We start from the raw sequence: 13364 nt of genomic DNA, 5'->3' as shown, positions 1-13364 counted from the left end.
ACTTACCAATGCCTCATTGCTCTCTGCCGTGGAAGCACCTTCATTTGGGAAGAGATGGTTGGATTCCACAGCAGCAGGATGAGCACAATTGACTTCTGATGGAGGAGGACTCATCTTCTTCCTTGTCTCCTGTCACACCTTGAACTTCACAGGTGATGTGCCCGTCAGTGCAGGTGGAAGCCCTGGCCCTGGGTGATGGGGCCTTGGTAAAGAACACAGCCCAGGCCTCTGTAGAACAGCCAGCCTCTGCCCACCCCCAGGATTGTGTGCTTCGAGGGCAGCATCTAGTCATCCCTGGCCCTCTGGAAAGGGAGGGTGGCTCCTTTTGTCTGGTAGGAGTCGGGTGATAAGGAAGGCCATCGAGTCAGAGGTCACTTATGGAGACTGTCCATCCACAGAACTCTTCTAGAGACAACCGCCCTCCACCTATTTTGGAAACAGGATCTGCACCTCACAAGCAAACGTGGGCTGAGAGCTTGGGTTCCTACAGTGTCCCTGGCTCCACAGAGAAGACCCCCTCCATCTGTCCCCTGGATCACCATGTTACTGGGCCAGGACGGCCTCAGTGGGCCTTAGTACACCATCAGGTGACATCATGGGTCCCTGGCCTGCTCTCCAGGACCACGGACTCACTTTGAGCAACCAAAGCAGTCGTTGGGTATATACTCCCTCCCTCTGTTTTTTCCTACAGAGATTCCTGAGAGCTAAGTCCTGTGTGTTTTCTCTGCAAGCCACAAACTTTGTACCTTTCTAGGGTCATTTTGATCATCAGGGTGGATTCACAGAAAGGGAATCTCAGTCATTCCACCAGTTTCTACTCTCACTGCTCTGGGCCTCCAGCTGCCGTGTGCACCTGGACCAAGCAGATCCAGCACCATGGGTCTTGGTAGAGTCTTATGGCCATGACCCGCGGCTCTCAGCCCACGTTTGTTCATGAGGTGCAGATACTGCACCCTGTGTTTGGGGGAAGACTGCAAGGGAGCTGGGCCCCCTCTCTCTCCTCCCTAGCTCTCCTCCCTCACTACTGCAGACCCCACTGGGCATGGCCCACGAGGGTACTGTGGTCACATTGTGCAGAGGACTGGGTTTTGCCTGGACTTCTGTTGTCATCACAGTTTAGGGTCAGGGAGGGCCACTGTCCAGGTGCTGAGGGCTCTTTGTGTTCCTTTCTAGGGCAGGTTCCTGTCTTGTGGCCACCTAATGTCCTGTGAGGTTGGGTGGCAGGCTGTTGCCTCTCCACTCCAGATTTCAGGCTGTGGGAGCCTGCACATATCTCCCAGACCAAGGTGCCAGCTTCCAGCATTGCTGGGCACAGTGCCCACGGCAGGTGAGGGGCCATCCAGCCTGCAGGCTGGGCTCATCCATGTGGGGCAGAATCTTCAGCTCAGAGCCCAAAGGCTAGCAGGGAACAGAGGGAGGATTCAGAGCCTTCCTCCCTCAGGAGCCTAAAGAGACCACCTGCCCAGCAGTTGTCGGGACAGCCTAAGGCACTGAGAACCAGCCACCTTCCCAAGGTGGCTCACTCTAGGTCTGAAAACAGCCCTCCCAGGGCTACTTGCCCTTTTGGTTTTTCTTCTAGAACCCTCTGGGACTGACAGTTAGTGGCCACCAGCACTTGATGGGCTTCCCAGGAAAAACCTTGACTTACAATGTGACCACTCATTCCTAGTACCCCATCTGAGCAGTGGGTGGTCACCAACCTCGTGGGGGACAGGACTCCGAGGCCCCTGGGGTCCTCTGTCAGTCTGCAGGACTCCTGCCACTCTCCACCCCTCCAGGCACACCCAAGGCATCTCTGCAAACTGAGTCAGACCCCTAACCTGAGTCTGCCCCAGCCACTGACGCCCTTCTGTACCCCCAAGACCCCAAGATCCTAGGGATTCCAAGTCCAAGTCCACGGCTGGGGAGGACCTGGAGCAGGGGCATTGTGCACAAGCCAGTCTCTGCCACCCCTTCCTGGGAACCTCCTGCAGGATCCCGAGGACTCCTCTGCCCTTCCAGGGGTCTCCTGGACTTGGCCTTGCTGGCTGCACCTCCTTAGGGGGGAAACACAACCCACCGAGTCCATGGTCAGCAGCTGGGGTGGGCTCGCACCCCAGCAGCCCTGGGTCTGAAACTTTCTCAGGGCTCAGCCTTAGCCTGAGGCCCTCTGCGACCCTCTGCACTCCCCATCCCGGTGCCTGCCCGCCAACACCAGCAGAAAAGCCACTGCCACTTAGGGGATAGTTTCTCAAACTCCACCCAAGAGCCTCAGCAGGAGTGAGTTGGTGGGAACTGGAATGAAAGGGGTCTGAGCTCACCTGCAGCTGCTGTCAGTATCACCGTTCCCCTGCACTCAGCAACTTCCCTGCACCCAGCAATGTCCCTGCAGTGCTCCCCTGGGGGCCAGTCCACAGCAGGAATGCGCTGTGCTTGTCCCGCGCCTCCCTGGACACTCACCTGTCCCTGTGCAGCGACAGTGCAGGCGATGTGCAGCTGGGAGGCTCTATGTGGTTCCAGCAAACCCCGCCTGCTTGCGGGAAAACTAAGGGAGACAGGCCCGCTGCAGCCCAGCCTTGGAGGTGGAGTTGGAGGTGGAGCCAGGCTCAGAAACGAAACCGATTCCTACCCAGATCAGGCTGCTGCCCTGCAGGCCTCCGCCTCCTGGATCTTGCTGAAAGGAGATGCTCCAGCCAGGCCACCCTGCTGTGTCTCCAGGGAAACTTGTGGGGACCTTGATAGGCAGCTTGATCTTTAGGAGAAGCTGGAGGCTTGCCATACAGGCAGCTGCAAAGACCCCTCTTCAAACCCTGATTCTTACCGATCAAGTCTCAAAGGTTTCCTAAGTGTCCCTTAGAATAACAGGACAAATTTATTGAAGGGGAAAGAAGAGAACACTCTCAAGAGAGAGAATGGGTGCTCTCAGAGAGGAGAGAGACAAGGATCCTGTCCTGCACTTCAGTTTGGGAGTCCCAGAGGAGTTCCAAAAGCCCTGCACAGCTCCTCCTCTTGACTTTTGACAAATAATAGGACAGCAAGGTGACTCTAAGGTCCCCACTGTCATGGAACTCTAGGTTCTAATTGGATTCTTAACCGTACATTCTTACAGATTTTATGATTAGGAGGAACTGCCTTTATCTCTCAGAGTTTCAGGATCTGGTCACAAAAGTCTCCTCCTTTGGGGTAACTTGGGTTCCTCTTATCCACACTCTTTTGGGCCCGCATTTCTCCTACAGTTAAGAGTAGATTACTGAGGAAGGTGACATATCCTGTCCACTGAGGCCAGGCAGGGCTGCAGGTAAATGGCTTCTTGGAAAAGAAAGCATGTGGGGATCAGCGCAGTGGGGGTCAGCACAGTGGATCCGTTTCATAGAATTAGTCCCTGAACCTCGGGTTCCCACCACTGACGTCTGTCTGTCCCTTGATGCTCTGAGCTGCCTGCGGCACTGATGGCAGCATGGATGGTCTTTTGAGTAGACTCCCCGGGGCCACTCGCACTGCAGCAGGGAGTCCACCTTTCTGTGTTCCTTGTAGCGGGACCCTTGGGCATCTCCCAGTGCATCTCCTCCTGCCCCTTTACTCTCTGGAGGCTGGGAGGCCTCCCTGCACTTCTACCCCCTGACTTCTCCAGGTTGGAAAAGGATGGGAGAACCTGGGGTGGCACCCAGCAATCTTGGCCCTCCTTCTGGGGTTCCTGCTCCCTGTGCAGGGGAATGACGTTTCCCTCGGGGAACTGAGGAACCCCTCTTCCAAACCCCTTAGTTCAGCTGACAGTTCCAAACCACAAGTCCCCCAAAGTCTGCTGTCATTAGGGATCATGACTCCTCCACCACTCCACACAACCTTCCCCAGCTCCTGTACGGGGTTCCCAGAAACTCAAACGTCTGTGGAAACCAGGGAAGCTCTGCAGCCCGCATCTGCCTGGGCTGAAGTCCTTCGGCTCTACAGGGTCCACCCGTGCTAGGTGTTAGGTGGTACACCCCAAGCTCTCCCTCTCCCAGGGTCACCCAGGAAGCCTGCAAGCCCACGGAGCTGCTTACCTCCAGTCAGACTTAAGAGAGACCCAACTTCTTCTGGCCATGAGCCCAGTGACAGAGGTCTCTGCAGGACATAGGTGCCAACCTGCAGTGCCTTTGGGACATCCCCAGGTCTCACTCTGGGCAACTGGGCAGCAGTGCTCCTACAAACCACAATGACTGTTTTTAGGAAAGTTCATCAAAGCCCCCGACTGACACCTGGGCTGAGTCTCAGCTTAGCCAGGACTGTGAGGGGAAGGGCCACAAGGAGCCCGGGTCCAAACTGAAGGCACACCCTCTGGCTGGTGCTGCAGCCTCCTTCAGTCTGTGCCCTGTGCTTCCCCCACTGCCCTGGTCCCTCCCGGGCTCTGGTGCGGGAACCTCATCACTTTTATAAGCACACCATGACAGTGACCTTAGGGCCTGCTAGAGAGTGGGAAGTGGCCGCGACCTGGACCCAGATCATGGGTACTGACTCAGCATGTTAGGCACCAGCCTCAGAGAGGAATAGGAGCCAGTCACTCACCCCACGAGCACACTCCCAGGTGGGAAGATTCTCACTCCTATTTCACACAGGAGAAGACTGAGGTCCATGGAGCAGGCCCCTAGCCGGGAGGGAGGGCTGTGGCCCCCACACCTACATCCTTCTGCACCTTTGCCCCTTGGCTAAGATGAAGAGGCAGCGCCTGCCCTCAGGAGCCCCAGCACCTCCCACCCAAGTTGCTGTGGAGGTATTCCCTCCTAAATAAATGCCAGATCTCTCTTTTCTATCAAAAAGAACTTCAAACTCCCAGCCCTGGAGAACTGCCTCCCTGCCGATCCGGGGAACTCCTGCCCACCACATAAGCTTCTGCCTCCTGAGATCTGTTTAGGAAGGTCCTCCTTCTGGGCTGCCCTGTGCTCACAGACTGCTGGAAAGTCCCCTCCCTGGAAAGTCCCATGCAACGTCTGCCTGGCTGTGCAGTTGTCCCTCGAAGCCCCTTCCAAAGCTGGCTCCGGCGTCTTCTGGGCCCCTAGCGGCCTAAACTCAGGCCAAGATTCTGTTGTATCTCGAGGGACAATGGTGATAGTGGGGGATATGACCACCTCCTTCATGAGGTGTCACCTCTGTGGAGACAGGGCAAGGTCTGGTCACACTTGCATTTCCCAGAGACTACCTTGAGCCTGACACACCTGCAGCAGGTGCTCAGTGGACACGGGTGACTCTACTGTCTTGAGTGCTCCCTTGTATGGGCCTGTGGCTCCACCCTGGCACAGGCTGGGTCCTGCCCTCTTAGGAGATTGCCTACCTCCTGTAAAACACAGCTGGCATGTCCAGTGTCTGCAGGGGACCTTAGTAGTGGCCAAACCATCCACTGGCCCTCTGCCATCCTCCAGCCCATGGAGCCCTGGGGTGAGGCGGTGGTCTCTCTGCTCCTCCTTTGCCCTCCACAGGCTGCACAGCCTGGGCTGCGCTGGGCGCGCCAGGGACAGGGGAGAGCGGAGCTACTAAGGGAAGCCCTTCAAGGGGGGCTCTGTGAAGTCAGCCCCCTTCCTCCAAGCCCGCACACTCTTCCAACCCCTGTGGAAAGCTGGTGGCCCTTGTTCAAACGCCACAGGGTGTCCCACTCCTGGGGAGAGCTCCCCTGCACTCTGCTCAGCATGGTGCACTAGGCCCTGACTGTGCTGCTCCCATGGGGCCCCACACACACTTCCTCACTGCACCCCCTCCCCCACACACACACATGAACTTGGTCTAGCCCAGGGGCACTCCTTCTCCCAGGCCCTGAGCCCTGGACACCTCAGCCGTCCTCCTCCAGGCCCAGTGCACTTGCTGATGGAGGCTTTCCCACAGGACATGCCCAGGGAACGGGCAGGGCATGGGGCCAGGTGCCCCACACCCCAGGCAGCATGGCCCTATCACAGCATCTTGACCTTTGCTACCAGGCTGAGGACCCCTCAGGGGACACCACCAGGTCCTTGCTGTTGGCTCTTGCCCTTGGCATAAAGCACACCCTGCCCGTAAGAGTCCCAGTGTCCCTGGTGTGAAGGGTGGCAAGGGAAGGCTGGTCTACAGCAGCAGAGTGCCCCTCCTGTGCCCTCCAGGGTGACTGGAAGCCACTGGGTCCTCCCCTCCCCGCCAACATCCCATTTCTTGCCCAACTCTTGTTCCCTTTCAGTTTCCTTTCTCCTCTTTGGTTGTGAGAAAGAAGAGCCAGCTGTAAGGGAAATGCCAGGAGCCTAAGTGCCAGAGGAGGGGGGAGGGACCGGGGGAGTGGGTGGTGTGGTGGGAAGGGCCACCCCCTGTCCCCGCCTCAATAAGGATCAGCCCAGGCAGCCTCATGTGCCTGGGCTCTCTGCCTGTGCTGCCCCTGGGCTTGGATGTGCTTTGTGGACTCCCAGGGGCTCAAGGGACTGCAGAGCAAACCTGGATCCTCCGCTGGGCCCCCGAGTGATGAGTCCTCCTCTGGAGCTGCCCTGGCTCGGGTAGGCCCCCACCAGCACCTCCTCTGTCCCTCCTAGGCTGGAGCCAGGGTCTGGTTTCCATGCTGGCTGCCTCTTCTCTTCTGTGCATGGGACCAGCCCCTGCTTCTTCCAGGTGTCCCTGCACCAGCACTGACTACCTTCTCAATGTGCTCAAACACCTGAATTTCCTGAGTAGGGAAAAGTCATCCACTGTGCTGTAGTCACCTCAAGAGCCAGGGCCTGGGCCACCAGTGTGCTTGTGGCCAGGACTGCAAGGAGATGCCACCAAAACACCTCCTCTTACGGTGAGAGGAAGGTACTTGAGGGCAGAAGTGGCCCTGGGGACAGAAGGCCACCTTAAGGGTATGTTGGGCCACCCAGGCAGGACATGGCCACCTAAGGGGCCAGGTGACCCAGGTGTGGTTTGGGGACTCCTGGGACTCCAGGGAAATCCTCACCCCACAGGAAGAACATGTTATCAGCTCCCTGGTGGGGCTCACCCTCCACATGGCTCAGCACCAGTATTTTGTTTTAACAACGGAGCTGAAGGACACAGGCCCAAGTGCCCTTTAAGGAGTGCTTCTCCCTCAAAGACACATGCTGTGTGACTGTCACACCCGTCAGCACCACCAGGCCCAGGATCATCTCTGCTTGAGGGTCCCCTGAAATCTTCCCAGTGGCTCCACGTCCTCTGTCAAGGTCCAGGAGAGCACTGAAACCCTCCTGTCCATCGGCCTGAGGCCCCTGCCCTCCAGACAGTGCTGGCAGAGACACTCTGTGGGTGTCTGAGATAGTAAGAACAGAGTTGTGTCTCACAAACTGACTTCTTACCCTCGGGGCCGGGCACGTGTCTTGCTGGTGGAGTGTTCAGAACTTCCTGAGGAAGGACCAGCTTCTCTGGCGGGACCCCCAGGTCAACTGCAGCCTTCCTCTGCGGTTCCTGATGGAGCCTGGCCAGCGGCTCCCACTCACCCTCCCTCCGTTCACCCACCCACAGTTTATTTCACACTGTGTCTTGGGTGCCCGCTGGGTGCCAGGCACCAGGGCACTGGTTGTCACAGTGCTGCTCTGTCCACCGTGTTTGAAGAACTCCGTGTTGCCCACAGGAGGGAGAGCCCAGGTTCCTGCCCGGGCTCTGCTGAGCTGGGTGATCTCCATCTCTCTGTCTTCTCCCACTCTCTGTCCCCACATCTTCCCACTCCCGTGGGAATGAAGTCTGAATTCTGACAGATTGTTTGTCATTAATGACTGTTATTATTCTTTGTTATTAATGACTGATGATATTAATTGATAATAAGATACCCCTATTGAACACATTGGCCCTATTGAACATATTGTCTTCTCTATTTTGATCCTATTTTTAAATTTTCAAACCTGGCCTTTGGTCTACCATTTTTTGAAATTTCCTAGCTACCTAGTTAAACAGTGGTATCTGTCTATATATCTATCCATCTGTCTACCTGCCTACCTCGGGTCTTACTGCTTTCATCTTCCTGTTCCCAATGTTGTCATTTGAGAGCAAATCTTCCTACTCTCCAAGAAGGTTTTTATGTGCACAGACACACAAGTTCTGAAGAAAACCAGGTCTCTGTGCATCTTGCATGAGTGAAAGAGAGGACCTTGCCCTGGGAGGGGAGAAAGCTCCCTGAGGTCTCTTTCCTGGTACCATCCATCAATCACCCATGAGACCCTAGATCACTGACCTATATTCGAAGGGGAAAAAGAGAAGATAATAAAATCAAAGCTTCCAATTAGGGTTCACCTTGGCCAGGAAGAGAGTGTTCTGCACTTCTTGTGCTTCTGTCTGAAATGAGGACTCAACCCAGAAAGCAGGCAGGCTCCCTCTGCACCATCCGTCATACAGCAATGTCTGATAAGGCCAGCTTTGGACTGGACCACCAACAAGGGCACTGTCCCCAAACATTAGATCCTTTCATTTCTCTTCTTTTTTTCAATTAATCCATGGGTTCATTCTGTATCCTTCTTGCTAAACAAATACTTCTGGAGCACACTGTTCTGGGTGTGGAAGAGCTGGTGGGAACCAGACTGTGAAGCCCCTGGTCTCATGAGCATCCCACCTCTCAGGGGAAGAAGCCAGGCAAAGTGAAATACAAGAACAAAGATGCAGACTTTGGGTGTGCTGGGTGGGCTGAGACCTGAAGGAGAGGGAGAGAACTCTGGGCCGTCGGATGACAAGAAGCTTCTGAACTGAGCTCCCTCGCTAGGGGTGGGCCAGGCAGAGGGCTCTGGGAACTGTGTTGGGAGAGGCACTCAGGGACAGGTAGCCAGGGCTTGCTGGACAGGTAGAGGAGTCTGGGGTTACATATGGGAGACAAGAAGCAGTAAAGGATAGGAACAGGGAGGCACATTTACAGACCAATGGAGAGTGAGTTTTGTGGTCAAGGCAAAGGTCTGCAGACCAGCAGGTCTAAGGCCTTTGTTCTGGAAGGAGGTGAGAGAGACTTGGGAGCAGCTGTGGGGTACACAGGGGACGGTGGACATGGTGATAATTTTGGAGGCAGAGTCCCAGGACTACAGATAAATGAGACACAGAGGAAAGGTGGGAGGGAGCTCATGGTGTGACTCAGATGTGGATTTAGAACTTGGACATGTTCCTGTGCACCGCCTGGGAAGCCTGGGGGAGGAGGAGAACGGGATGAAGTGGGGAATTAAGGTCATGGAGATGGACATCAGTCAGCCGCAGGGAGACGTCAAGTCTAGGACAGGTCAGGGTAAAGGTGCAGATCTGGGAGTCACTGGCACATAGACAGGATTCCAAAGCATGGGTGAGTAAAACGACTCGAGGAGAAGGTGTCGACAGAGGAGAGAACCCAGACCAAGGTTCCACTGTTTAGAGGCCAGCATATTGAAGGGGCAGCAGACATGGAGGCTGAGGATGTCCCTCCATGCAGCCAGTGGGGAGAAGGAGCTCTGATCTGAGCTCAGCCAGCAGGGTGGGTAGAGGGAGGGTTTGCCAAGAGAGGGAGCGGTCAGCCATGCCTGCCACTGAGAGCAAATACAAGATGAACACTAAGAAGTGACTGTCCATCCCTCAGTGTGGTGAAGAGTGGTGACCTTGACAAGGGCAGGCTCTGTCTGTGGCAGAGAATAACCCAACTAATGAAAACATGTTGCTCCTGCCACTCTGCCTTCAGGAAGCTTCTGTTCCAAAACATTTATTTAAAAAATGGTGGTAAAGTATATAGAACATAAAATTTACCATTTTAACTGTTTTAAAGTTTATAGTTCAGTGTATTAAGCTCATTTATATTATGTACAACCATCACTGCTATCCTTCTCCAGAAACTGAAACTCTGTGCCCATTAACACTAATCCCCATCCTCCCTGCCAGCCCCTGGCACCCACTATCCAAATTTTTGTGCCTATGAGTTTGACTGCTTTACCTGCCTCATGTGAGTGGAGTCATATGGGACTTGTCCTTATTTCACTTAGCCGAATGTCTTGGAGGTTCATCCATGTTGTATTGTTTCAAAATCTTCTCCCATTTAAAGGCTGAATGACATTCCATCTTATGGGTATTCTATATTTTATTTATTCATATATCCATGACATACACTTGGGTTCCTTCTTCCTTTGGGTATTGTGAGCTGTACTGCAAAGAACCTGAAAATAGCCCATTTTCATTTTATACCTAGCACAAGTTTCTCTTTTCCTGTACATGACCTAGAATGCTTAGAAAAGTATCATTTATGTTGCAGTATTGTTTCAGCTATACTAGATCTAATTATATATACTCTGTGACATTATTGATGAACTATATATATAATAATTATGGTTAATATTTGTTGAGAACTTTAGCCTCTCTAACTTTGTTGCAAACGAGAAGACCAAAAAACTGACAGTTAAAAAGAAGGAGTACTAAATTTCTGTAGCAAAGTTAATATACAAATACTAGACAGATGGTGTCAGGACATCCCTATTGAAAACATGGGACAGCACTTGGATTCATGGCAGGGTGCAGAGCATTCCTGAGAGTGCTACATTCCAGGAGCTTCTACGGAGATGGGGCATCCTTCCTCCCCTACCATCCCCTGGAAGCCTGGGTCTTTCTTCTGTTCTAGGGAACTGTCTCCATCAGGGTTCACCCCCTGCACCATGCTCCACACCTCCGTGGTGACAACGAGTATGCTGCAGAGGACCAACATGCAGTTGATGGTCTGCTGCCTCTGGATGTACTGTCTGAGGGGTGCCTTGATCTGAGGCCATAGAAACTCACAGAAAGAACACCTGAATCACCTGGTTACCCACTAGCACGGCCAAGGGGATACATGCAGTGTAGGAACAATGGCGGCCCAGGGCAGAACCCCTAAGGTTTTGCTGGCCTGTCTCCTTCTCCTGGAAGGACACCCCACTTTCTCTGCACTGCTTTCTGTGGATTTTCTCCCTGTCTTGCAAAATCTCTTGCTGGCATTTCTTCCTTCTGGAACAATCTCTGGTTCCTGTAGCCAGGGGCCACCCCTCCTGTCCCTCCAAATTTGGTCTGTGGATGCTCCAGAGATTCTGCATTGACTAGAGGATTTGTGTACTCCTCCCCAGAAAGCCCAGAGGTGCCCTCGAGGCTGTAGGTGACATCTGATTCATCTCAGCGTCCCCATGAGAGCCCAGAACAGTGCCCCCAACAGGACAGCAGTGGTGGCTCCCCACCTCGTATCCCTAACAGTAGGGTCCTCAAGTGTCTGACATTGGTAATAGCTCTACACATTCATTCCTCATATTAATTATTTTTTTATCTAAAGTTTATTCTTAGAAGAGGTCTAACTCATTCAAATCAGAGAAATCCGATAAAATTTCTTAGAATTTGAAGGGAACAGAGAGGTGTGGACCACATGGAAAGGGCTGGTGCTCTGGGGCGTGTTTTCTGTAGCCGGTGCAATTCACACACAGGTGCACTCAGATGATGTCCCCTGTAACTGTCTTAAGTCTCTCCCAGAAGATCATACTGCAGTGCTGGGTGGACCAGCACAACCCACCCCTGAGGGGACTTCAGCACTGGAGTCAACGAGACAGACAACGGTAACCGGTCCCTAGAGTCCGCAGCTGAGGAAAGACAACTGGGTCGAGCTACAAGCAACCTTCCTAAGCAGTGTCACCGTGGATGGCTTTAGGCTGAACTTACCTTTTTATTGGATCATCCTCCCTTTGCCTCCTCCAAGTGACCCTCAGGCTCATGTTTGCTGGGGAACTGTCCCCATCCAGCACTCTCTGCCTTGGCCCTGATGACACCGCGGAAGATGACGCTGTTGTGGGCTGTGCTAGTCATGTGAGATGCAGAGCGACTCAGACCTCTGTGGCCTCTTCCGGCTGGATCCCAGGAGGAGACCCCACTCTCCACCCAGGTCCTGAGGACCAAAACTGTCCCCAGACCTTGCTAACGCCCTGGGGGTAAACAGCCTTGCTCTAACCCGTATTAAACCCACACTCATTCGCACACTTTCCCGGGCTCCTGTGAGTGGCCGCCGCTCCCTGATGCTGGCTGCAGGGGAGGCGCCCCCACCACTGTTCTGTCTGTGCTGCCAACAGTCACTGGGGCCCAGGTCCTGGCCACACTGACATCTGGCAACACCCCCAGGGCTTTCTGTCCCAGCAAGGGGACAGAGCTGTAGCTCTCAATGCAGAGAAACACAGAGGAGGGCAGGAGGCTGGGAAGGGCAGGCAGGGCATAGGTGTCAGGGAGGGCGGCCCTGAGGACCCAGTGTTGTTGCAGAAACCAGATGGGAAGGGGGCAAGGGGAGTCCTGGAGGGCTGTAGGCCAAGGAGAGGCCTAAAAGGCCCCATGCCGGCTGGGGATAGGAGGAGCAGGGACCCACAAGCACTGCAGGACCTCAGAAGTCACCCCACTGCAGTCTTCCTGTCGCCAAGGTGCAATGATGGTGCGCTCTCCCCTACAAGCCCATGTCTTGGTGCTCGCTTCCCATGGCCACCCTCCCAGCGCCAGGAAGATCCAGAACCTCAGTGGAGATGGCTTCCACACTAGTGCCTTGTGGATGATGCCAGGGCCATTCCCAGTGTGGTACCCTGGGTTTTGGAGGCCCAGAGGACAGAGACTCGGAGTTAGTGCCCATCGCAGAGGAAGCAGCTGTCCAAGCATACCCCTGCTTGTCTCCAGGACACGGTGCCACAGAGGAGCCCAGGGTCGAGCAAGCCTTCACAGACCCTGAAGAGAGCCCTCAAAAGCCACTGAGTCAGCAACAGGACATGCAGGTGGCAGGCACACATGCTCTCCAGTGCCTGCAGGAAACCAAACTGCAGTGTCACAGGGGACCAGGGATGGCCCACGTCCTCCTTCCGTGCTCGGTGTGTTTCCTGGTGGGTGTTGTGCTGGTTTTGAACCCTGGGCACAGTTTCTTCAGCACTCCTTCTCCTACAGTGGAGGCCTGAGCAAGGGCCGGACCCAGGACCGGTTTCCAGTGCATATACAGTGGAGGGGACAGTGTGAGCCCAGCTCCAGGGGAGGCGGCTTTATCTTGCTTCCTCTTGGATGGCTCACCCTGGGGGACATGCGCGCCCTGTCAGAGGGACATGCCTGAGCTCTGGAGAGGTCACAGGTCAGGAGCCACAGCCTCCTGCCATACCTTGCAGGAAGGAGCCCCTGGGAGCAGTTCCTTGGCCCTGGGGAGCTCTCAGATGATGCAGCTCCATGACAGACCCTGCAGCGGGGCCACCTGCTGAGTCCCAACCCACAAAGTCAGAGAGAACAGGGGCTGTCTTAAACTGCCTCTGAGCCAAGTCATGAGTATCTTGGTACGTGGCAGTAGGTGACCTGTACTGGTGGGTACAAAGTTTATGACCATAAGGTGCATAAATCCTTGCCCCAGACAATATGTGAATCTTCTACTTTGCACTCAGATGACTAAAACCTACACCTGTTAACACATCCGCATGAACACACGCTAACACACATAA

At 54.6% G+C, this 13364-nt stretch overlaps 1 protein-coding gene across 4 annotated transcripts in view; it reads right to left on the bottom strand.

Annotated features, from left to right (window-relative positions):
* Nucleotides 1–12180, bottom strand: part of Mx1 (MX dynamin like GTPase 1) — a 30600-nt gene extending 18420 nt beyond the window's left edge. The window contains exons 1-3 of one of the 4 annotated variants that reach the window (XM_048803697.1): nucleotides 4522–4809; nucleotides 4020–4159; nucleotides 7–144 (exon numbers count right to left, since the gene is read on the bottom strand). In XM_048803697.1, coding sequence (XP_048659654.1) covers nucleotides 7–114 — 108 coding nt within the window. In that variant the 5' untranslated portion in view covers nucleotides 115–144; nucleotides 4020–4159; nucleotides 4522–4809. Of the gene's footprint in view, nucleotides 1–6; nucleotides 145–2300; nucleotides 2587–4019; nucleotides 4160–4521; nucleotides 4810–12169 lie in introns of those variants that run through there. The other 3 variants (XM_048803698.1, XM_015478790.2, XM_015478789.2) reach the window with 3 other exon arrangements.
* Between the last annotated feature and the right edge of the window lie 1184 nt (nucleotides 12181–13364).

The sequence above is a fragment of the Marmota marmota genome, unplaced genomic scaffold (genome assembly GCF_001458135.2).
Source record: "Marmota marmota marmota unplaced genomic scaffold, marMar, whole genome shotgun sequence".
Classification (NCBI taxonomy): Eukaryota; Metazoa; Chordata; class Mammalia; order Rodentia; family Sciuridae; genus Marmota; species Marmota marmota.
This window is presented reverse-complemented; position numbering and strand designations above follow the sequence as displayed.